Here is a 25747-nt window from a genome sequence, read left to right on the forward strand (position 1 = left end):
GCAGATATATATACTCTCAGTTCCTATTTATTTTACATTGTGTTTTCTGTCTGTGGAACTGCTTTCTGGCTGCAGGGGCTCTGCACTGCAGTCTGCAGCTCCTTCTGCTGCACGTTCCCCTTTAGCTGCTGGGCAGCATGTGGGACCTTGGCTGCCTGGCCAAGGATAGAAACCCCGTCCCCAGGAAATTCTTAACCACTGGGCCACCAGGTAAGTCCCTATCTAAAGAATTTTATAATGAATTTTATAAATTCTAAAGAATTTTTTAATTTTAAATTTAAAATTTTAAATTCTAAAGAATTTTACAATATGTTTGCATTAGTTTCGCACTCTATATATACATAGAATGTTCTGAAAATTTGGAGAGGCTATATTTTTGTTCTAATACTGTTTTTGATTACATTTAAAACCATAAATTTAACTAATACACCCCTCTGTATGTATAATTAGCACGTTTGTATTTCTTCTTCCTTTTTCTCCAATTAATTCAACTAAGAAAAAGTGATATATAATCTACTAAATAGGATTGTAAGTTTGTGTAGCACGCTTTCACAGCACTCTGGAAGCACCTACTTGTCCTGTGTTCTTGGCTTCATCAGAGATTCCTCAAGAGCGAGGATTTCGGTTTCCGCAGCCCCGCTTCCAGAGCGCTCTAGATAGGAAACACCCATGACGTTGCTCACAACTGACGGCGTCTTTCTTCTGTTTCTTGCCTCTACCAGCCCTGGCAGAAGTCTTCCTTCTCATCAGACAGGCCTATAGGTGCTTCTGACCCTTCCGAACCCTTTACCTTTGGCCTGTGCTAGACTACGCCTTAGAATGTTGCCTCCGTGCAGAACCTCTGCCCAAACCATCTACCACCTGGCAGCTCTAACGGACAGATGGACCCAAGGGGGGTCAGGCCTCGGTGAGTCCGGTATCACCCAAGACAACGTTAAAAATCAGCCAAAACAGACCCTTTTCCTGGACGACGGAAGGATGCTAACAAAATCTTGGCGGAAGCGAGCAAGGGAGAAAAAGTGTGGGCGCCGCGGTGGGAATGGGGCGACCCGGGCGAGTCAACCGGGCTTCTCTCCCCGGCTCTTGATTTTGTGGACTGAAGTGAGCACCCACCCGGGAGAGGCGTCCTCGGGGGCGGGCCCGTGGGCGGGGCTCGGGGCGGGGACTGGCGGCGGCTCCTCCGGAGGCCGGCCGAAGAGCCCTGGGTGGGGCGTCGGGTGAGTCCTCGGGACGGGGGGCGTGTCCTCCAGACTGAGAGGGTGGGTCCTCAGGCGCGAGGCTGGGCCTTGAGGCTCGTGGGGCCAGTCCCCGGGACGTGAGCCGGGTTTTCTCGGCGCCGGGCCGGTCCTTGGGGAACCGGATTAGCGGCGGGTCTACGGGGCGCCGAGCGGGACGTGGGCCCTTGGGGCTCGTGGGGCGGGTCCTCGGGGCTCCGGGCGGGTCCTCGGGGGACGGGTGCTCTGGGCCCGGGGCGGGGACTGGCGGCGGGTATTCTGGGCGCTGGGCAGGGATTGGTGGCGGATCCTCCGGGCTCTGGGCGGGACGTGGGTTCTAGGGTATCGGGGGGCGGGTCCTTGGAGCGGCGCGCGCCGCCGTACCCCGCTCCTCCCGCGCGCGGCCCCTGGAGTGCCCAAGGCGCGCGGCCAGCCCTGCTCGGGCCGCTGCACTCGAGCTGCCCCGCGGCCGAGCGAGCGCGGGCAGGGTCCGGGGCCGGGGCCACGGCGGCGGGTGGCGCACCCAAGGTCCTTCTGCAGTCCCCATAGGGAAGAGCGAGGGCGAAGCCAAGGCTAAGCGGGTCCGGAACCATGAACCGGAGTTTCCACAAGTCTCAGACCCTGGGCTTCTACGACTGCAGCGCGGTGGAAGTCAAGAGCAAGGTGAGCCGGGGGCCGGCAGTCTGCGCAGCCCCCCCTCCCCGCCCCAAAATGAATGGGCACCCCAAAGGGGACTGGGCGGCGCGAGAGGGGCCGGCGCCGACCACAACTTCGGAGCGCGGCGCGCGTCCGTGAGATGCGCCGGGGTCCCTCAGTCCTTCCCGCCCCTGCGCGCGCACAAAGCCCAGCAGCCCGGTAAGGTTCGGCTCGAGCCCCGGCGCTCAGAGGGCCGCGCGGCCGCCGGACCCTTCGCAAGAGTGGCTCTTTTGTTCCACAAGCCGGCGGCGATCCGGCGCACCGCGCGATGGAGGGGCGATGTTTCCGGGGCGACCCAGGGGCTGATCGGATTCGGGGCCCTGGAGGGGCCTTGGGGGCCCGGGCCGGGGGAGGGCCCTGGCTGCGCCGCCTCCTTCGCAGCGGAGGAGCCTCGGAACCGGCGAGGGGGAGACAGGCAGCGGGTCCTCGATCCCCGGACCGGACCCCCGGTCCCCAGCACGGCCCTGCGTACCAGCCCTTCAGCCTCCCGACGCGCCCCAGGCCCAGATTCCCCGGGCGCGCCGGACCGGCGGCCCCTCCCGCTGCCCGCGCCCCGGCCCAAGCGTGCCCGAACTTGCGGGTGGCTGTGCGCTTTGGATAATTGGCTGATAGGATCTGGCGCTTCTGCCCGTTGCGGGGGCGGCACCTTCGCGGCAGAAGCTTTTGTCTGCGAGGGTCTCAGGGGTGGACCTTGCCGCAGATGAAGAGCAGCAGTTGTTCAGGGTCCTGGAGGAGGGGGCCTCGGGCTTACTGCTGCCTGGGATCGGCTTTCGCCCTTTCTCTGCGCTACACCTCCCCCCCCCCCCCCCCGCCCCCGGCTTGGTCTGGCAAGGAGGAGAACCTGAGTGGTGGCAGAGGGGCCAGACCCGAGGGTGGGCTCTGACCTCCAAATCTGTGCACACTTGGTCGCCAGCGTGTGTGCCCTGGTTCGCTCTCTGGGAAGACTAACCCGATGGCCCCTGTCTGGGCTGACCGTACCGATCAAGGTGGGGTCCTTTGGCGTAGGATTTCCAGGGCTTCCTCCGAGGATGGGGGTTCTCTGCAGGAATCCCACAGAATGAGTTGTGGGATTTCATCACATCTTGTTGGGCAGTCTATTTATGAACCTTCATATCTAATTACCTCCAATGCTAATTCTGTGACCCTGGCCCAGCACTCATCTCTTTTTAGCCCCAGAACTCCCCACACCCCCAAATCAAAAGTGACCTCTGTGAGTTGTGTGGGGGGAAAAACCAGCAAGCCTGAGTGGGAGCACCAAATAACTGACGTTTCTTCAACTCAGTGGGAATGTGGCTTCTTAGAACTCATTGTCCCCTGACAGTAGCCACTGAGCACCCATGGTGTTTCACTTTAACTCTTTATTTTGAGATCATCATAGATTAACAGGCAGTTGGGAGAAAGAACACAGAGACTTCCCACAGGTGCCATCTTGTATCACAGTGTCACATCCAGGGCCTTGTGGCATTTTCAGGTCACAGTTTGTCATGCGTGCATTCCTGAGGCCCAGCAGTCTCCACGAGGACCACTTCCGTCGCGAGGGGACCTCCTGGCAGCCTTTCACCCCTGCAAGGTGGCCGTGTGGTTCTAAGTGATGAACAGCACAGGCCGTTCACGAGTCTCACTGGCCGAATTCCCTGGGCTCTGCAGCCGTGGTGGCAGGCAGCTGCCTGACCAGATGCAAGTCCGGAGGGCTAGCCCTGGAGGAAATGCCCTCACCAGCCTTTATCCTGCAGTCATGCACTCTGGATACTGCGGACCCCTGAGGCCTGAAGAGTAAGAATCTGCCTTTGCCTCTCCCGGGGAACTGGGGGCCATAGGCGTTCTGGTGGCCCAGTGGGTTACCTCAGGCTGCCGCTCCTCCTTGACCCCCAGTGAAGAAGGAGGGCTGCCCCATGGCCCGAGCCTGGGTTCAAGTTCACATGTACTGACTGCTTCGCCAGGGGTGAGTGGCAGAGGGGGAGAGTTTTGGGAACTGTCCTGGAGGGCCACACCAGGCTGGGCCCTGCTGGGCTGGCTGGTTACACACAACACCACCGCCCCAGGCCCTTTGGGATAGGTGGCTTGCCTTACTGTTTGTCCAGTGGGGCCACGTGGCTCCCCCTTCTGTACCACTCTCTCACGCACCCACGGGGTCCATCTCTGCAGGGAGCCTTATTCCAGCTACTCTTGTCAAAATATGGGAGGCAAACCATTAAGACAGTGATGTCTTTATCCAATCTAAATGGTTCACCATAACACCTGGGTTTGCGTGTGGAGAAAATTGTGCCAAAATCCAGCCAGTTCTACCACCCAACCTTGTGAGCTTTCAGGCAAGTCATCTAACTTTTCTGAGCCTTAGTCATTTCATCTGTACAATGGTCATTGAACCTATTCTGGTAGCCCGACAGGATCAAATGAGGCAATGAATGGGAAAACACCTCTAAACTGCAGAGCACCCACAGTTGTAAGAGCTAAGCACTGCAGATCAAGACTCTGTGGCATTTCAGGATATCAGGTCTGAAAATTGCCTCTGATCCTCTCAGAATTGTTGGTATTAGCCCTCTGCCACAGCTGGTCAATTCCCAAAGCCTTGAGACAGAGAAACTGTCTGGATCTGGTGGCTCTCCCCCATCAGATAGCCCCTAACTCTACCCAGCATTTCTCTCAAATACCTGTGATTTGTCTGTCCCTTTCCCAGCCGGCTGCATGCACTTCTGACTCCCCAGTTCTGGTAACAGGGCTGCCATTTCACACTCAGTCTGACTTTTTCCTCTCTTCCCAGAAGACCTACAGTGGGAAGGGGCTATGCAGATGTCTGGGGAGAATGTCTCAGGCCAAGGGGAGCAGTCTTGGCCCTTCAGAGGGATAGCAGGAAGTCTAGTGCTGGGAAGGAGTCTACAGGGCCCAAGTAGTTGGAGCTGACTGGCTGTGTGAGGGGAAGACAGAAGGCCACACAGGCCATTGTGAGCTCTGTAGTAGATTTCACTGTGTGACTGTCTCATCAGTCCCACCAGCATCTGCATATGCCTGGAAAGTCTAAAGGAACACAGCTTCCCCATCTCCGCAGTGTGCTCTACACTGCGCCCCCATCCTCCACCCCCGCCTGGAGACCCCTGCCTTAAGTGAGGTCCATGGTGTCCCAGCTTCCTTAGCAGGCAGGTCTCTTCCGTCTTCTCTTTGGCCTCTGGGGCCCTGGTTCTGTGGCTTCCCACACCTGAAGTGTTTTCTCCAAGAATCAGTGCTATCCTGACATTCCTCCTGCCAAGCCGCCTTTGCAGGCCGAGCATTCTCCATCCCACGCCCCTTCCCCACATTTCTCTCATTTTGCGGCCTTGGTACTGGTGACGGGGGCCCAGGGCTATATGACACACCCGTGGCCTCTGGTGTCCCTTGTGTCGGGGGAGAATAACACCACTAAAGGTTTTAATCCAGTTTGGGCTGCTTGTTTTAGATACTGAAAAGTGAAAGTCTCTCAGTCTGACTCTTTGCGACCCCATGAACTATACAGTCCATGGAATTCTCCAGGCCAGAATACTGGAGTGGACAGCCTTTCCCTTCTCCAGGGGATCTTCCCAACCCGGGGATAGAACCCAGATCTCCTGCATTGCAGGCAGATTCTTTACCAGCTGAGCCCCAAGGGAAGCCCAAGAATACTGGAATGGGTAGCCTATCCCTTTTTCAGCATATCTTCCCAACCCAGGAATTGTACCAGAGTCTCCTGCATTGCAGGCGGATTCTTTAACCAACCAAGCTATCAGGGAAGCCCTACTGCTGGAAGCTTTTCTGTATTCTAAACAAATACACTATCATTGTGGAAGATGTGGAAACCACAACAGGCACAAAGCGGAGGTAATTCTCACATTCCAAGCGTGGTCGCATGTCCTTCTGACCCTTTATGTGCATCTGTACATGCAGATGTCTTCGTTTGACAGAATCAGGGTCATATTTTATAGGTGTATTTTTCTGTAGCCTTCAGCGTTCCACTTTCAACTTAACAGTGAAGTGTTGTATTTTCTTATGTCATTAATAGTTTCAGAAAACATATTTTTGAAATGAATACATAGTATTCAATCTTATATGTGAACCATAATTAACCTAACCAATATCCTATTTGGGTTATTTTCCATTTTTTTAGAGTAAACAATGTTGTGAATAACAACTTTGCATTTAAACGTTTATATAAACAGTACCTATAGAATGTATATCATATGAAGTATATAAAGCATGTCAGGGATTGGAGAAGGAAATGGCAACCCACTCCAGTACTATTGCCTGGAAAATCCCATGGACAGAGGAGTCTGGTGGGCTACAGTCCATGGGGTCACAAAGAGTCGGACACGACTGAGCACACCAAGTTTATAAAGATGTTGATTCTCTTACTTCGCTGCAGGACTTTTATTATTTCTTTAGGACAGATTCTTAGAAATGAAATTACTAAGTGAAACGTATGCAAATTTTTAAGACTTTGAACACATATTGCTGAATTTTCTTCCAGAAAGTCTCTTCTATAAACGTGTACACCCTGCTTCGTGTCTATCCCCTCCCTCCCTCTGGTATACCCTCCAGTACTGGGTATTTTCTTATTCTTTTCAAATTAGATAAGTGAGACACTACCCCACTGTTTTAATTTGTAGTCTTGGGTTATTGGTGAATGGAATATTCTAATCTCTGTGTCTATTTTTAGCTGCCATATTCTTTCCTGCTTTCTTTTGTCAGTGATCTTATTTTTCACTGAGTTATGGACCTGCTCATCCACGGGAGATTTTCCAGTCGGTGCAGATGCTGCTAGGTGTCAGTGCACCCTGTGGTCCCAAATCTTGTCTCTGCCTGGCCATGCCCTTGCATCTGGGGGCTGGAGCAGGGGCCATGCCCTCCCCACGCGATGGCTGGGCACTTGCCTCCTGCGGGCCAGTTGAGAACCGCCTGACACAGTTTGACTCACCTCTATGTGCAGCTACACCCTTTTAAGATTCTGGTTGTGTTGTATCGTGCACGTCTGTGTTTAAACAGGTTTGGTGACTCGATTTGGGAAGTTGCGTCCAGAGGAGACTGTCATCAGAGACCCAGGTGGGGAGTGTCACCTGATGGGCATGGATGGTGGTGCTGCCCACACCCTGTGAGCAGCAGAAAGCCCCTGTGGACCTTCCTGGGGGCACCCAGTTAGCAGAGGTTCCAGCCCTTTCCTGGGACTTGTGACATTTCAGATAGAGGGGTCTTCCAATTTTAGGGCAGGGAAGGCATGTCAGGAATTGGGAGATGCAACCATTCAAGTTGCTTTGAGGAGTCAGAAGGTTAGGGTCAGGATTAGGGTTAGGGCTACTGTTTGTGAATCAGCAGAAAGAGAGAGGAATCTTGCCCCTTTCCCACAGAGGGGCCTCCTGGACTTTTAGAGACAAGCAAGGAGGGAGCCCGGAGTGACATCAGAGCATCGCTGAAACGGACCTTGGGGGACAGGGAGCGGCAGCATGGTTAGAGTCCAGCGGGCTGCTTACCTGCTTACTGCTCCCCACCTCCTCTCGAAGGTTTCTCCTACTGTGATCCTGAGAAGCAACAAGAGGTGCTGTACACCTTCCAAGCCCCAGTACATACCCTGCAACCCTCCTCTGAGGTGCCCCTGAACACAGGGTCCAGGCTGGACACTGCCCTCTGTGAACAGGTTGCATCCAGAAGTATTTCTTTATACATATATATATATATATATATATATATATATATATATACACACACACACATATATAGGCTTCCCAATTGGCACTAGTGGTAAAGAACCACCTCCCAGTGCCGAATACATCAGAGACGTGGATTCGATCCCTGGGCTGGGAAGATCCTCTGGTGGAGGGCATGGCAACGCACTCCAGTATTCTTGCCTGGAGAATCCCATGGACAGAGGAGCCTGGCAGGCTATAGTCCATAGGGTCGCAGAGAGTTGGACATCACTGAAGCAACTTAGTGTGTGTGTGTGTGTGTGTGTGTGTGTGTGTGTGTGTATAGTATATATATATAATATATATATGTTTTTTTAATTTTCCTACACCAGGTGTTAGCTGCACTGTGAAAGATCTTTTAGTTATAACATGTGGGATCTAGTTCCCTAATCAGGGATTGAACCCGGGCCCCCTCCATTGGAAGCACGGAGTCTTAGCCACTGGACCATGAGAGAAGTCCCAGAAGCATTAAAATAAGTTTAACCACATACATATATATTCATAAATACATTTAGTTTCAAATAATAATTCATTACTCTCCATCACAACCTTGCCAGATAGGTTCTATTATCACCCCCATTATACACGGAAAAGTCCGGGGGGGTCCACTCAGCTGGCCCAGGTCGGAGAACTCAGGCTGTTCGGCTCCAGACTCCAGTCTCTACTATGCACTGTCTGTGGCCCTAGTGAAGGAGGGTTCCTGCCCCGCCTCCTCCGACAAGCCCTCAAGTCCGGTCCAGATACTGACACAGGTATTCCCACACAGAATGAAACAGACCCCTTGGGCTCTCTCGATCCAGAGTTTGGAAGGGTTAGGCCTGGTGCTCTGAGGAAGGAAGTTCTATTTTGCTTCCATCCCTGCAGCAGGTTTTAGCTGTGTGGCCTCAAGGGAAGTACACTCTCCAGTAGGTATTCTTAGAAGTCTACCATCCACTCATGTATTCATTTACTGAGCACCTACTGTATGTGAGGCATGGGGTTCATGCTGGGGTACAAAGGTAACCAAGATAGCCACTATCCCCAGCTTAAAAGCAAATGGCCCAACGAAGGTCCAGTTGTGTGTAGGCAGTGGGGGGGCATGAGGGTCCTTTATCCTGATGCCCAAAGTATCGCCAGAGCCACAGGGTCACAGCTGGAGGCTGAGGTCTCCAATCCCCCTGCTGCCCGCCCGCACAGCAGGAGCAGTCGTGGTGCTCGGGCCTCCAGGAGCTGCTCTCAGCTTCTCTGGAACCAGTGGCAGCAGCACCTGCGCGGGCCGCTTGGAGCTGAGGCAGAGCGCCCTCTCCCCTCCTTGCTTCCAGGAGCAGCTGGGCTCCTCCAGTCTCCAGTTTTCCTCACCTGGGGACTCTAGTTGTCTCCCAGCCCTGCATTTCTCAGTAGTATACTCCAAGGAAAGATTCAGTATCTGAAGTGACCAGCAGGGCTTTGCATGAAGTAGGTGCCCAGTAAATGTCACTTGAGTTAAATTCAGATGAGGAACAGGTTTTCCAGATAGCTACTAGTGCAGGAGATAGTGAAGAACAGGGGAGCCTGGCATGCTGCAGCCCATGGGGCCTCAAAGAGTCGGACACGACATAGAGACTGAACAACAATGGCTAGTTCAGCGGTGGTCTTTTAGGGTACTTTAGAAAGGAACTGCTTTTTGAGGAAGGTGACCAAAGCTGGATTCACTAATTGACTTAGCCCCAGGGCATCTCTGAGAGGGCTCAGGGGCCTTGTCCCCTCCCCACTAGTGCCATGGAGGGAAGGGAAAGAAGCAGTACAAGATGAGCTAAACAGAAAAGAGAAGCTTTGGAAGTCCAAAGGAAGCTGATTTAAAAGTCCACATTGGGGGCTTCCTTGGTGACTCAGGTGGAAAAGAATCTGCCTGCCAATGCAGGAGACACAGGCTCGATCCCTGGTCCAGGGATATCCCACAGGCCGGAGAAACTAAGCCTATGTGCCACAACTACCGATCCTGCACTCTAGAGCCCGGGAGCCGCAACCAGAGAAGCCCCCGCAGTGAGCAGCCCGTGCCCCACAACTAGAGAGTAGCCCCTGCTCACCACAACTAGAGAGAGCTCACGCAGAAATGAAGACCCAGCACAGCCAATTAAATAGATAAAATTATTTTTTCAAGTCCACGTTGATAGTGTCACCTAATTTCCTTAGTGCTAGACTCTAGGCTGACAGCTTCGGGGGCTCAGGGCACCTCCTCAGAGCCAGCCCCACGCATCTCTCTATGCAGTGCTCATACCCCTTCCCTAGAGATGGCACCGGCCTCCCTACCTCCTTCAGAGCTGCCCTGTTACCCACAGGACTGGGTGGGGCAGGACTGGGCACTCACTGTTACAGCTGGGGCATCAGTGACCTTTGAAACCTTTCCCCAGTCCCCTCATTCAGTTCTCCTCTGGTTCCTGGGCTCCGGGAGGTGTGTCCCACACCCCACCGTCCAGCTCTCTGACTTCCAAAGGCTGTGTTCCTCTGGGGCTCTGTGAAGATGCTTGTTGGCAGAGGAGACAAGGGAATGGCTCCTTTCACCACCCCAAGCCAGAGCATCTGCTCTATATTTTGGAGAAAGTGTGTAGCATTTTACTTGCTGCTGCCAAGTTGCTTCAGTTATGTCCAACTCTGTGCGACCCCATAAACGGGAGTCCATAGACGGCAGCCCACCAGGCTCCGCCATGCCTGGGATTCTCCAGGCAAGAACACTAGAGTGGGTTGCCATTTCCTTCTCCAATGCATGAAAGTGAAAAGTGAAAGTGAAGTCACTCAGTCATGTCTGACTCTTCGAGAGCCCATGGACTGCAGCCTACCAGGCTCCTCCGTCCATGGGATTTTTCAGGCAAGAATACTGGAGTGGGATGCCATTGCCTTCCCTGAATTTTACTTGAGGAAAGTAAAAAAAAAAAAAAAAAAATGTTGCTGCTTAAAGAATTCAAAAACCACCTGGACCCTTCTGCACTGCTCATCCCCGTTAATTCTTCGTTTGTTGGCCTCCCTGGGTCCATAGGCTGCCCTTGCACCTGATCCTCTCCTGCAGTTCAGTTCAGTTCAGTTCAGTCGCTCAGTTGTGTCTGACTCTTTGTGACCTCATGGACTGCAGCACCCCACACCTCCCTGTCCATCACCAACTCCCGGAGTCTACCCAAACCCATGTCCATTGAGTTGGTGATGCCATCCAACCATCTCATCCTCTGTCATCCCCTTCTCCTCCTGCCCTCAATCTTTCCCAGCATCAGGGTCTTTTCAAATGAGTCAGCTCTTCGCATCAGGTGCCCAAAGTATTGGAGTTTCAGTGTCAACATCAGTCCTTCCAATGAATACTCAGGACTGATCTTTAGGATGAACTGGTTGGATCTCCTTGCAGTCCAAGGGACTGTCAACAGTCTTCTCCAACACTGCAGATCAAAAGCATCAATTCTTCAGTGCTCAGCTTTCTTTATAGTCCAACTCTCACATCCATACATGACTACTGGAAAAACCATAGCCTTGACTGGATGGACCTTTGTTGGCAAAGTAATGTCTCTGCTTTTTAATATGCTGTCTAGGTTGATCATACCTTTCCTTCCAAGGAGTAAGTGTCTTTTAATTTCATGGCTGCAGTCACCATCTGCAGTGATTTTGGAGCCCCCAAAAATAAAGTCAGCCACTGTTTCCACTGTTTCTCCATCTATTTGCCATGAAGTGATGGCTAATAGAGTTTTGCCAAGAGAACACACTGGTCATGTCAAACACTCTCTTCCAGCAACACAAGAGAAGACTCTACACATGGACATCACCAGATGGCCAACACCGAAATCAAATTGATTATATTCTTTGCAGCCAAAGATGGAGAAGTTCTATACAGTCAGCAAAAACAAGTTCTAAACAGTCAGCTCCTGAGCTGACTGTGGCTCAGATCATGAACTCCTTGTTGCCAAATTCAGACTTAAATTGAAGAAAGTGGGGAAAACCACTAGACCGTTCAGGTATGACCTAAATCAAATCCCTTATGATTATACAGTGGAAGTGAGAAATAGATTTAAGGGACTAGATCTGATAGACAGAGTGTCTGATGAACTATAGATGGAGGTTCGTGACATTGTACAGGAGACAGGAATCAAGACCATCCCCAGGAAAAAGATCCTCTCCTGCACTTGCCCAGAAAGCTCTGCCGTACCTTGAGGCTGAGACTGCTGCCTTTCAGGGACCTGTTCACATGTGACACCGGAGTCATTCCTGTGTGGAGTTCAGTGTGCGTGACAGTGTGTGTGTGTGTGTGTGTGTGTGTGTGTGTGTGTGTGTGTGTGTGTGTTAGTGGCTCAGTCATGTCCAACTCTTTGCAACCCTATGGACTGTAGCTCACTCACCAGGCTCCTCTGTCCATGGGATTCTCCAGGCAAGATACTGGAGTGGGTAGCCATTTCCTTCACCAGGGGGCCTTCCTAACCCAAGGATCAAACCCCAGTCTCCTACATTGCAGATGGATTCTTTACCATCTGAGCCACCAGGGAAGCTGGGCATGGCAGTAAAACACACTAATCTCAGGCGTGCAGTCTGATGAAATTTTACATGTTTGCACACCTGGTGAGCACTGTGCACATCACAGTAAGTGTGCAACATTCCAGCGTTTGAGAAGGTCCCTCCATGTCAGCACCCACCCCCAGCGTAACTGCTGTCAGGGCTCTGTCACCAGGGTGAGCATGCTGGTGCTCAGATTCAATGTCACAGTGCACTCTGCGTCCAGAGGGTCCATCCATGTTGTGTGCGTCTGGAGATCAGTTTTTTTTAATGGATTCAGAGTATTCCTTATGCATCTGTCTGTATGGATGGAGATTCAGGGGCACAAAGCCTCCTTTGGGCTCCTCTTCAACACACTCTTGGATTCCACTAGCGGTTCTCGATGCTGCTGTGAGCTGGCTGGGCGTAGCCCTGATCAGCCTCCTCCCAGCCCAGTGTGCTGTCCCGGAGCCGTGTACAGACCCCAGCCCTGGACTTGAGTGGACCGGGGTGGAGCAGCTGCTGTCAGAGGTCTGAGGGTTCAGGAGTTCCTGAAGGCCTTGAACCATGGCTTATTAATTACTTGTCGATTACTAAATCAAAACAAATCAGGGATTTGTTTACTGAGTTGAAAGGCTTTCCTAGCCCTTCCTCTAATTCTGCACTTTGACTCACAGCTTTCATGCCATCCTGTGCGTTCCGTTACCCGCTGCAGCCCTCCTGGGGGGCTGAGACACCAGGTGAACAGGGTCGGGCCTGATGCTGCTCAGTGGGTCCAGGACAGCACGTCCCACGGTGTCTTCGATGGAGGTGAACAGCTGTCCTTTTGAAAGTTGTCTTTCACGTGTGGAATGAAGACCCCACAGCAGCCTTGACGGTGGTGGGCTGTGGGGCCACGCACTTCAGGTGGCCTTCACCTGGGGTTTGCCTGTGTCTTCCTGCAGCTTCCCACTCGCACACCTGAGGGTGTTGGTGAGTCACATCCTTTGCCTTTGGGAATTTCTGTGTTCCTCCTAAAAGCCCTGCCTAGTGATCGGGTATGTTTATTTTCCACTTCATCACATCAGTGTGTCTGTCGAAAGCTGGACTGTGTGTTCATCGGTCTGCAGAGCTTATCTCTCTGCGCCTTTGCTTCCGAGACAGGACGCGGGGGACTGATGCACAGGCCCAGAAAGCCCCCTCAGATGGCCTCTCCTGGGAGGTGTGCTGTTGTGCATGGGCCCTGGGTAAGGGCCATGGAAGAAAACCACGCAGGCCGCTAAAGCTGTCATCTTTACATGCTGTGCTAGAGGAACTGGGAGACTAAAGTACTGTTCGCATCCTGTTTTCTGTGGCTCAGGGGCCTGAGCCACTGGCTCCCCGCCCACACATCATGACCTTGCTTCCCTCACCGGTCTGGAATAATAACGGGGTGTTGCTATGGGACAAAACAAATACTCTGCCTGTAGTGTGGCCCCTCTCATGGAGGAGGAGCCCCTGGCTCTGGCAGCAGCTGCAGGGATGAGCAGGGCCCCCAACCTTCACAGGAACGCACTCCTTTTGCCAGAAGGTGATGCCGAGGCTCCACAGGTCAGAATGCTCTTGTGAGAAATGGTATGTTGGGGCAGCTGCGCTCCACCCTCAGGAGAGGAGCTGCCCTGGAGCAGCTTTGTCCCTGTTCACCTGGAGCTGGAGTCACTGCGCTCCCCCACCGCAAACTGGGAACAGTTTTCCAGGAATGTGACCCACTGCTTGTCAGTGGTGAGCTGAGGGTCCAGGAGGGGCTGGGGAGGGAGGGAGAGCGACACACGCAAGCATCCACACCAGGTAGGTGTTGTCTGTCTCCTCACAATGCCTCTTCTCCACCACCCAGTCACAGCCATTCATCGGAAGAGGGTTAGCACCTGGCCCTGGAGAGTAAGCCAACGTGCACTGTTGAGGTTGCCCTGTGGTTCTTCCTGGGAAAGCATTCTGGGGGGCCACAGTCTCTGGGCTCCCTCCCTGCCCTAGGTTCTTCCTGGGAAAGAATTCTGGGGGGCCACAGTCTCTGGGCTCCCTCCCTGCCCTAGGCAACTGGTAGGAGCAGTTGCCACCTGGTCACATCACCTGAGTCCTTCTCTCAGCTTGGGGTTACAATGTCCTTTCTTAGAGCATCGGCTCTGTGCCAGCCCTTCTACTGGGCACTCAGCTCAGGTGCTTCCGTGATGCTCACGACACCATACCTGTGGGCTGCAGAGAGGAAGATCTGGGGTCTGGACCAGGCTGCTAACTCGCCCCAAACAAGGCCCCAGCAACCTTCCATTGCTCTGCCATCCTGCTTCTCACCTAGTTCTCATTATCCCCTGATTCCACCTCATGGAAAACGGACAACACCTACCTGGTCTGGACTGCTCCGCAGCTACAGCACGTATCGCTGTCTCTCCCTCCCCAGCCCCTCCAGGACATGGCTCAGGGATGCACTGCCTCTTCAGTATCCCTCCTGTGTCCTGAGAATCCCCCTCTCTGAGGCCGCCCCATGCACTTTGGCCTGTGTGCAATCTGCTGGGGGCGGAAGGGGTGCTGCAGGCAGAGCCCCCCTCTGCAGCTGTGCTCAGAGTGTCAGCAGTGACCGAGCAGAGGCCCCTTGGGCTGCAAGGCTGGGATGGGCAGCTTCTGCTTAGCTCAGCTCTGAGTCCCCGTCTAGAGATCCGGGTTAAGGTCATGCTCCTGAGCACCACTTTTCTCTCACAGAGTAATAAAAAAGTGGTTTCCTTGTGAAAAAAAAAAAAAAAACCTGAAAAAGAACTGCCAGTGATGGAAGGGACAGGGCCTAAAAAAGTCATGACTCGTATTCAGAAATTAGGAAGGTGGCTTAACTGAAGAGGGGTGTGCTCCTGTAGGGGCATGCTTCCTGCTCTGTCTTTTATAAACCACACGGGCAGAGGTCTCACTGTGTGGTGCTTGCAAGTCTGGGTGTTTGAGAAGGGATCTGGCAGCCCTGGGGTGCGTGTGGAAGCCTGATGTGCCCTGTACACCTTCTCCATGTGCGCTTGGCCAAGAAGAGCACAAGCTCTGGAACAAAGTGATCAAGTGCAAGCTGCTGTTCGATGGACTCTCACTCAGGACACGGATTTGATTCAGGACTCACAACAGCCCTCTGGGGAATATATTGTGTCCTTCTTTTACAAAGGAGGAAATATGCTTGGAGAAGTTTAAATGATCCAGAGTCACCAGCCAGTTCAAGGTGAGTCAGGAGTTTGAACCTAGGTCTCCATCCAGGGCCTTGCCTCTTGATGCCTCTGCCTTCTGCCTGCTAAGACACCACTGACCCAGGCAGCGTCCCCTCAGCCCATCCCGTCCCTGGACACTGCCTCTTTTCCAGGCGCTTTTCCTGAGCTCAGGTCCAGATGTGACCTTGCTTCCCTACTCGGGCTGGGGCTCCAGGCCTCTGCCTGAGTACATTTCTGCATTTCTGTTCCGGGGAAGTGCTATGAAGGAGAGACAGGTGAGCAGCCTGGCACTGACCTCCACACTCTGGCCCAGGTGGACCCTCCAGCCCGTCAGCTCCCTGCACCTCTACCTCAGCTTCTAGAGCAGCTGGTTCTGGTCTGTGGTATTCCGCCCACCATGTGTGCTAAGTTACTTCAGCTGTATCCAATTCTTTGCAACTCTGTAGACTGTAACCCACCAGGCTCCTCTGTCCATGGAATTCTCCAGGCAAGAATACTGAGGGCTGCCATGCCCTCCTCAAGGGGATCTTGAGTAACATCGAGTTACTTTTCTTGTTGATAAGTTTGTAAGAGAATACCAGGTATCAATTTAATACTGAATATTTCCCAGTTCAAGTGAACCTGAAATTCACTTAACTTCTCTTATATTTAGAGTTGTTTGATTTGTAAGCACTTACTTTTCTTCAAGCCAATTAAATAGAGCTCATTTACAAATTAACCATAGCAATATTATCCAAAGACACATACTGAGACATACATATACCCAGACAGACACGAGGGATTTAGCTTCATTTTCTAAACTTAGTCATGAATCAGCTATCACAATGTAAAATTCACTAATTTATAGTGAATAAATAAAAATTGGAATAAATAAAAATTATTGGAATAAATTGGAATTGGAATAAATTTGGAATAAATAAAAATTCTGAAGCCTTCTCCTGCCCACCATGGCCCCCTTTGTCCACGCTGCCAGCTGGCCTGGGTGTCGGCCCTCCCACATGGGGCGGCCCCTTCTCGTGGAATCCTCACGCCCCCACTGGCGCCCCTTGGACCTCTTCTAGACCCTCTCCTGTGTCAGCCTCAGGTCCTTTCTTTGCTAGTAGCCTTGTGTCTGTGCACAGTTGTTGAACCTTCTGGGTCTCAGCTTCCTGGTCTGTAAAATGGGAACAGCGACACCTCTGGGGTGCTGTGAGGAGAGCTTGGCCCCGACCACACCTTCTCTCCCACCGTCGGGACCACAGCCGTGTCCCGAGATCTCTCTGCTCCCTTCTCGGCCCTGCCCCACTCCTACATTCAGCAGTCCTGGGTCCATAGGTGCAGATCACACTTGTGACCTGGACAACACACCGTGTGGAGCACACGCAGGGCTCACTCAGCCCCCGGCAGCTGCTTGGCAGCCTCACGCAGGAGCCGCTGCTTGTCTGAGCAGTTCTGCAGGTGCTGACAGCTACGCCATCACTGCTCCGGATTGAGGTGGGTGGACGCGGCACAGCAAGGGGCCAGGCTCGGCTGTCCGCTCCACCCCATCTGACTCACAGGTCTGTGGCCTGATTTTAAACTGTCCCGACGTGTCCGCCCCGGAGGTCACCCCCTGGCAGGTCCCACGCTCTGGCAGATGCCTCGTGAGGTTGGCAGCCTGTGCTGCCTGATCGTCCCCAAAATGGACGTCTCTGCATGATTTTCTTACACAGCATGCATGTGTGCGCATGCTCCTTGGCCCTGTCCTGAAGTGGCCCTGATGTGTTCGTTCTCCTTCGCGGTTGGATGTATTGTGTTGATTGTGACTCCAGGACCCACCTTGATGAAAAGCAAGCAGGACGTGAGGCATCACAGCCCACGGGGCTGCCCTGTAGCCTCTGGCGCGCAGTAAGGTCCTGCCCGCCCTGGTCCCGGGCCATGGTGTGGGGCGCGCTCTGGCCCTCTCTTCATCTGATTACTGCTTTCCTGATAGGCTCAGTTTAAACCAGGGCCTACGTCTGTCATACAGCGTCTTTGTGTACTTTTCTCAGTTTGTCCTTACACGTTTGCACATGCGATTACTGTTCAACATCTCAACAATGGGCTCTCAAACAAACCGTCAGCCTTGTGAAGACACTCAACACTAGCCCAGGGCCGTACTGGGCATTCAGTACAATCTGAATGGGTACTAAAAACTAGCCTATAACAGTAACTAGCAAGGTGCTTACTGGGATGTTCATGACACAGCTTTTTGGACTTGAAAAGTCCCTGGGGATCTTGTTAGACTGCAGATTCTGAATCCCTAGACCTGGGGCCTAAGGTCATGCGTCTCCAGCAGGTTCGAGATGTTGCAGGAGTTGGAACGTGGCACAGGCAGGAGTCCAGGCCTGGGGCTGGGCCTTGCTGCTTTGTTCTGTGTTCAGCCCGAGTACAATATTTTTCGATCTGATTGGGTCACATTGGAAACTTACCCTTGGGTTGTGTTTTCTCTCACTTTCCATATTGTAAAGGCTTCCTTGAGTCCTTCAACCCTTTCTAATACAGCACTTCTGTTGGCTTCATCCTGGGAGCATGCTTCATCTGTTTGATGAGCTTTTACAGTTTCCACTTTTCACCTTTGTGCATATTTTGATGATGATTTTCCATCCGAATCTACCTGTGCTTCTGATGTCCTGTGATTGCTTTCGCCTGAGAGGCCTGGGGTGGTGCCTTGGTATGGGTGGGGCTTCGGGGTGGGGCCTCGGTGGGCGGGGCCTTGTGTGGGGGCGGGGCCTGTGCTGCAAGGTCCGGAGTGCTTGGCTGGGTTTCTATCTACACTGTGGAGCTGGGAAGGTGAGTAATGTGTGGGCTTCCTTTTAACTTCACGTTGTAAGACAGACTTTAATTACAAGGGGTCGTTCGTCTGTGAAAGAACACAATAGCTCCCTCGATGCCCTGAGTATGTATGTTCACGATAAACACAACATTTCACGACAGAACAAGCTGAGGAATCCTGGGTGCTTCAGCCCCAGGCTCCTGCCAGGGAGCAGTCGGTGGATATTGGAATGTCTAGGATTCTTCTGGGTCCCTCAAGACTGGGGCAGTTTCAGGATCACTGGAAGAGTCTAGCCCTGAAGGGTTTTCCAAGGAAAATACTGCTATCGTAGTAACAGGATGTCCCTTGTGGCACTTACAAGACAGGAGCCAGACGACTTGACCTTTCTCATGTTCAGGAGCACCTGTAAGTTCAAGATACCTACCTACCTCCTAGGACTATAAACATCCAGCAAAAGAATGTTTTTCAAGTAGAGCAGATAAGTGAAAAAAAATCAGAGTAGACCAGTGTGGACAGCGTGCTGCTTGTCAGAGACGAGGTCACAGATATTGCTCTCACGGGCACGAGATGCCTTTTGAAGGAATAGAGGACTGAAATCATTGGTTCCTGTGGAGACTGTTCACTGAATACCTTTTGAATTTTGAGCTGTGTGGTTCTATTCCATTCACACCATAAAGAAAAATATACCAGGCTCTGTGATCCTACTTTTTCTTTAAAAAAAAAAAAAGCATGTTGGAGAAGATTGAGGAGTGTCCTCTCTCCCATGCAGAGCTTTAGTCACTGGGTCTGCCCAGGTGGGGCTGGGATGGCTGCAGGACAGTGGGCTCCCAGGGCACCTCAGTGTCACACCACACAATGGACCTTGATTTCCCTCCTTCTTTTCTGTCCATCATGAATCTTGCTGCTTTCTCCAGAGTGACTGTGTTCGCGGGCACAAGTAGTCAGCTCTGTGGACTGCCTCCAAGGTGAAGATTACCATGAGCTGTGTACGCAGGAGGGAAAAGAATGTTGTTGTGGGTTTTTTTAAGAGTATTTTAAGGAAATGATGAAGGAGGATAGACATTCAGAGTTGCAGACCTTTGTCCTTAAAGTTCAGTTCCCCCTTTTTTTATGAAAAAAGGGGGGAGAAGGTGATGAAAGGGCGTGAAAGGGCGGAGAAGGCGATGGCACCCCACTCCAGTACTCTTGCCTGGAAAATCCCATGGATGGAGGAGCCTGATGGTCTGCAGTCCATGGGGTCACAAAGAGTCAGACATGACTGAGCGACTTCACTTTTCACTTTTCACTTTCATGCATTGGAGAAGGAAATGGCAACCCACTCCAGAGTTCTTGCCTGAAGAATCCCAGGGACAGGGGAGACTGGTGGGCTGCAGTCTATGGGGTCGCACAGAGTCGGACATGACTGAAGCAACTTAGCAGCAGCAGCAGCAACCTGAAAGGGAAGGTGAGCTGGGGGTTGGGAGTGGTTGAGTCAGATACAGTCGCAGAGAGTGACCAGAAACATCTCTGGATATCAGTTACCTATATCGGGGATCAAGGACGGGGCAGCTTGAAAGCTACAAGAATGTGGTGTGCTTCCTGCCCACAAAGAGCTGTCAGAGACACAGCCCCTTGTGCACCGTCACCTCTCACAGCCTCTCCCCACGTGATGGAAACAGTGGCCCTGGGGCCACCGAGGGACACCACATGGGGTCAGGTATAGGAGCCCTCCCCAGACAGAAAGACAACAGCATGAAGGCCCGAGGTGAGAAGACAATACCACTTATAATTTTCCTCTCCCTCCACTGATGTTAGATCAGCAGGAGGGTGCTTTACTCAGACTAGGTTTCTTTGGGAATGGTATTCCGGTATTAAGCCAGAAGTGCATCTTAATCATCAAAAACATGCTAGAGTTTTTAAGTGAAAGTAGCTAAGTGACTTTAAGATGAAACCTGGAGACCATGATTTCAGTTGTAAAAAGAATGAGCTTTTTGGTTGGTTTGAAGTGGCAGTAGCTTAGTGCTGCAGACGGAACACAGGACCAGAGGAGACGGAGTCTGTTTCCAACCTGGAATCCAGCAGCTCGATGGCTCTGGGCAGATCTCTCTCTGAACCCCTCAGCATAGGAGTTCAGAAGTGCACTTCTAGGGGGAACTTATGGTTTAGTTGCGGGCATGAAGACAGCCAGCAAGACTTGCAGTGCATACCAAATGAGCCTGGCATGTGCTGAACTAAATGTTTCCATACAAAAGGGATTTGTTTAAACATATGGATAACTGTAGAGAGAACTCCTCAGGTCTCAAGAAAAAGAAAAGTTTACATTGTTAACCTGGAAAGTAAGAGATAATTATGGTAGTGGTAATGAATGAACCATAGAGTGACGTGACTTTGGATGATGAAAATACATTTGTATTGTCAGAGACTTGTGGCTCCAAAAGCATCATTCATATAAAGTTTTAGCTTCTACATTGGACAAGAGGGCCTGAGGGCCGTTTGCAGTTTGGGGTCAGGGTGGAGATGGGCATGTGAAGGAGGCAAGTCCTACCCTGTTCAGAGTGCCTGCCGCTGTCTTCCCTACCAGTTCAACACTGTTGGACCAATTCAAACTGGAAAAGCTTGCCCTTCCAGCTTTGATGAAGTCTCACATCCTGTTCTCCTCTGCAAGGGCCAGCAGTAATGGGAGTGGGGGCTTCCCTGAGTCCTTAATACATCTTCATCGTCTAAACTGATGTGTGCTGACGGGGGATGCCTGGACCCTTAGTCTCTTAGTGTTTTCCATCTGCCTGGAGCAAAAGCAGGGCCTCCATGCGCACCAACCAGTCTGCCACCACCTTCCGGAGTTTCCATATTTCTCAACACAAACTTCCAAAAAGCCTTCAATTGGCTGTTAAAAATAATTATTCTTAGGCTTCCCTGGTGGCTCAGTGGTAAAGAATCTGCCTGTCAATGCAGGAGATGTGGGTTCCATCCTGAATCCAGGAAGATCCCACATGCTGCAGAGCAACTAAGCCCACGCCCCACAATTACTGAAGCCCAAGAGACCAAGAGCCCGTACTCCCCAACAGAGAAGCCACCACAATGAGAAGCCCATGCTCCGCGACTAGAGAGTAGCCCCTGCTCGCTGCAACTAGAGAAAAGCCCAAACAACAACGAAGACCCAGCACAGCCAACAATAAATAAATACATAATTTTTAAAATTGTTCTTTGAAGTGAAAGGTCAAAAAGCCCTATAAACTACAATTCATATGAAATAAAATTCATACCTTTGAAGTATAAATTCAGTAGGGTCTAGTATTTTCAGTTTCCCTGGTGGCTCAGAAGTTAAAGCGTCTGCCTCCAATGCAGGAGACCCGGGTTCAATCCCTGGGTGGGGAAGATCTCCTGGAGAAGGAAATGGTAACCCACTCCAGTATTCTTGCCTGGAGAATCCCATGGACAGAGGAGCCTGGCAGGCTACAGTCCACGGGGTCGCAAAGAGTCTGACACAACTGAGTGACTTCACTTCACTTCACTTCAGTATTTTCAGAGTTGTGCAGTCGTTACCATTATTTAATTTTAGAACATTTTCTTCAGCCTAAAAAGAAACCCCATACCCATTAGCAGCCATTCTCAATTACTTACTACTTCTAGTCCCTAGAAACCACTACTCTACTCTCTTTATGAATTTGCCTATTCTGTATATCTCATATAAATAGCATCATATAATATATGATCTGATGTGTCTCATGTCTTTCATTAAGATAATGTTTTCAAGGTTCAAATTTGTCATACTTCTTTCCTTGTCATGGATGAATAATATTCAGGAATAAGAGTATGTATGACTTTTGGTTTATCCATTCATCAACTGAGTAGTTTTCACTCTTTGGCTATTCTGAATAATGCTGTTATTATTGTACGAGTTTTTGTGTGGACCTATGTGTTCCTTTATCCTGGGTACATGCCTAGGGGTGAAATTTCTGGGCTATATGGCAATTCTTTGTTCAACATTTTTAGGAGCTGCCAAACTGATCACCAAAATACAGACATATTTTCTATTCCTACGAAAATGTATGAGAGAGTCCAGATTCCTCCACATTCTTACCAACACATTGTCATTTCTGTCTCTTTTTTTTCCACATCAGATAGCACATAGGATCTTACTTCCCTGACCAGGGATCGAACCCGTGCTCCCTGCAGTGGAAGCATAACATCTTGACCACTGGACAGCCTGGGAAGGCCCTGTCCCCTGTCTCTTTGATCGTAGTCATGCCAGTGGACGACATGGTGGCTGATTCCAGTTTTGATTTGTGTTTTCCTAATGACTAGTGCTGTTGAACATCTTTTCGTGTGTTTATTCGCCACGTGTATATCTTCTTTGGAGAAATGTCTATCAAGTCCTTCGCCCATTTTTAATAAGGTTGTTTGTCGTCATTGGGTTTTAAGGGTTCTTTATATATTTTTGGTGCAAGTCCATTATATATATAATTTGATAATTTCCTCCCATTCTGTAGATTATCTTTTCATGTTCCTGATTCACAGAAGTTTTCAGTTTTGATGAAGGCCAATTTATCTAATTTTTTTCTTTTGTTTCGTATGCTTAGTATCATGTTGAAGAAATTATTGCCTAACCAAAGTAATGAATTTAATCCTATGTATTCTTCTAAGAGGTTTATAATTTTAGTTCTCACATTTATGTCTAGGATCCAGTTTTAGTTTCAGTTCAGTTCAGTTCAGTCGCTCAGTCGTGTCTCATGCTTTGTGACCCCATGATATGCAGATGACACCACCCTTATCGCAGAAAGTGAAGAGGAATTAAAAAGCCTCTTGACGAAAGTGAAAGTGGAGAGTGAAAAAGTTGGCTTAAAGCTCAACATTCAGAAAACAAAGATCATGGCATCCGGTCCCATCACTTCATGGGAAATAGATGATGAAACAGTGGAAACAGTGTCAGACTTTATTTTTTGGGGCTCCAAAATCACTGCAGATGGTGATTGCAGCCATGAAATTAAAAGACACTTACTCCTTGGAAGGAAAGTTATGTCCAACCTAGATAGCATATTCAAAAGCACAGACAGGGCTTCCCTTGTGGCTCAGCTAGTAAAGAATCTGCCTGCAATGTGGGAGACCTTGGTTCGATCCCTGGGTTGGGAAGATCCCCTGGAGAAGAGAAAGGCTACCCACTCCAGTATTCTGGCCTGGAGAATTCCATGGACTGTGTAGTCCATGGGGTCACCCGCAAAGAGTCCTATAACCAGTGTAGTAAATGGCATGTAGTAAATGTTAATAAATGTCAGCTCTTTAAAAAAAAAAAAAGGCACAGACATTACTTTGCCAAGAAAGGTAAGGCTATGGTTTTTCCTGTGGTCATGTATGGATGTGAGAGCTGGAATGTGAAGAAGGCTGAGCACCGAAGAATTGATGCTTTTGAACTGTGGTGTTGGAGAAGACTCTTGAGAGTCCCTTGGACTGCAAGGAGATCCAACCAGTCTATTCTGAAGGAGATGAGCCCTGGGATTTCTTTGGGAGGAATAACGCTAAAGCTGAAACTCCACTACTTTGGCCACCTCATGAGAAGAGTTGACTCATTGGAAAAGACTCTGATGCTGGGAGGGATTGGGGGCAGGAGGAGAAGGGGACGACAGAGGATGAGATGGCTGGATGGCATCACTGACTCCATGGACATGAGTTTGAGTGAACTCCGGGAGTTGGTGATGGACAGGGAGGCCTGGCATGCTGCGATTCGTGGGATCACAAAGAGTCGGACACGACTGAGCGACTGAACTGAACTGAAATGAACTGAATTGCAGCACGTCAGGCCTCCCTGTCCATCACCAACTCCCGGAGTTCACTCAAACTCATGTCCATCGAGTCAGTGACGCCATCCAGCCATCTCATCCTCTGTCGTCCCCTTCTCCTCCTGCCCTCAATCCCTCCCAGCATCACAGTCTTTTCCAATGAGTCAGCTCTTTGCATGAGGTGGCCAAAGTAGTGGAGTTTCAGTTTCAGCATCATTCCTTCCAAAGAACACCCAGGGCTGACCTCCTTTAGAATGGACTATTGGATCTCCTTGCAGTCCAAGGGACTCTCAAGAGTCTTCTCCAGCACCACAGTTCAAAAGCATCAATTCTTCGGTGCTCAGCTTTCTTCACAGTCCAACTCTCACATCCATACATGACCACAGGAAAAACCATAGCCTTGACTAGACAGATCTTTGTTGGCAAAGTAATGTCTCTGCTTTTCAGTATGCTATCTAGGTTGGACATAATTTTCCTTCCAAGAAGTAAGCATCTTTTAATTTCATGGCTGCAATCACCACCTGCAGTGATTTTTGAACCCAAAAAAATAAAGTCTGACACTGTTTCCACTGTTTCCCCATCTATTTCCCATGAAGTGATGGGCCCAGATGCCATGATCTTCGTTTTCTGAATGTTGAGCTTTAAGCCAACTTTTTCACTCTCCTCTTTCACTTTCATCAAGAGGCCTTTTAGTTCCTCTTCACTTTCTGCCATAAGGGTGGTGTCTTCTGCATATCTGAGGTTATTGGTATTTCTCCCGGCAATCTTAATTCCAGCTTGTGCTTCTTCCAGCCCAGTGTTTCTCATGATGTACTCTGCATAGAAGTTAAATAAGCAGGGTGACAATATACAGCCTTGACGTACTCCTTTTCCTATTTGGAACCAGTCTGTTGTTCCATGTCCAGTTCTAACTGTTACTTCCTGACCTGCATATATGTTTCTCAAGAGGCAGATCAGGTGTTCTGGTATTCCCATCTCTTTCAGAATTTTCCACAGTTTATTGTGATCCACACAGTCAAAGGCTTTGGCATAGTCAATAAAGCAGAAATAGGTGTTTTTCTGGAACTCTCTTGCTTTTTCCATGATCCAGCAGATGTTGGCAATTTGATCTCTGGTTCCTCTGCCTTTTCTAAGACCAGCTTGAACATCTGAAAGTTCACAGTTCATGTACTGCTGAAGCCTGGCTTGGAGAATTTTGAGCATTAGTTTACTAGCATGTGACATGAGTGCAATTGTGCGGTAGTTTGAGCATTCTTTGGCATTGCCTTTCTTTGGGATTGGAATGAAAACTGACCTTTTCCAGTCCTGTGGCCACTGCTGAGTTTTCCAAATTTGCTGGCATATTGCGTGCAGCACTTTCACAGCATCATCTTTCAGGATTTGAAATAGCTCAACTGGAATTCCATCACCTCCACTAGCTTTGTTCATAGTGATGCTTTCTAAGGCCCACTTGACTTCACATTCCAGGATGTCTGGCTCTAGGTCAGTGATCACACCATCGTGATTATCTTGGTCATGAAGCTCTTTTTTGTACAGTTCTTCTGTATATTCTTGCCACCTCTTCTTAATATCTTCTGCTTCTGTTAGGTCCATACCATTTCTGTCCTTTATCAAGCCCATCTTTGCATGAAATGTTCCCTTGGTATCTCTAATTTTCTTGAAGATATCTCTAGTCTTTTCCATTTTGTTGTTTTCCTCTATTTCTTTGCATTGATCTCTGAGGAAGGCTTTCTTATCTCTCCTTGCTATTCTTTGAAACTCTGCTTATATCTTTTTTATACTCTGCCTATAATTATACTCTGCTTATAATTCAGATGCTTATATCTTTCCTTTTCTCCTTTGCTTTTTCGCTTCTCTTCTTTTCACAGCTATTTGTAAGGTCTCCCTAGACAGCCATTTTGCTTTTTTTGCATTTCTTTTCCATGGGGAGGGTCTTGATCCCTGTCTCCTGTACAATGTCATGAACCTCTGTCCATAA

The 25747-nt window shown here is 50.3% G+C and overlaps 1 protein-coding gene across 1 annotated transcript in view; it reads left to right on the plus strand.

Annotated features, from left to right (window-relative positions):
• Positions 1-1645: 1645 nt before the first annotated feature.
• The window catches only part of PARD6G (par-6 family cell polarity regulator gamma), a 77048-nt gene continuing 52946 nt past the window's right edge, over positions 1646-25747 (plus strand). The window contains 1 exon segment of the mRNA NM_001098100.1: positions 1646-1877. Within this exon segment, the coding sequence (NP_001091569.1) occupies positions 1806-1877 (72 nt within the window). The 5' untranslated portion in view covers positions 1646-1805.

The sequence above is a fragment of the Bos taurus genome, chromosome 24 (genome assembly GCF_002263795.3).
Source record: "Bos taurus isolate L1 Dominette 01449 registration number 42190680 breed Hereford chromosome 24, ARS-UCD2.0, whole genome shotgun sequence".
Classification (NCBI taxonomy): Eukaryota; Metazoa; Chordata; class Mammalia; order Artiodactyla; family Bovidae; genus Bos; species Bos taurus.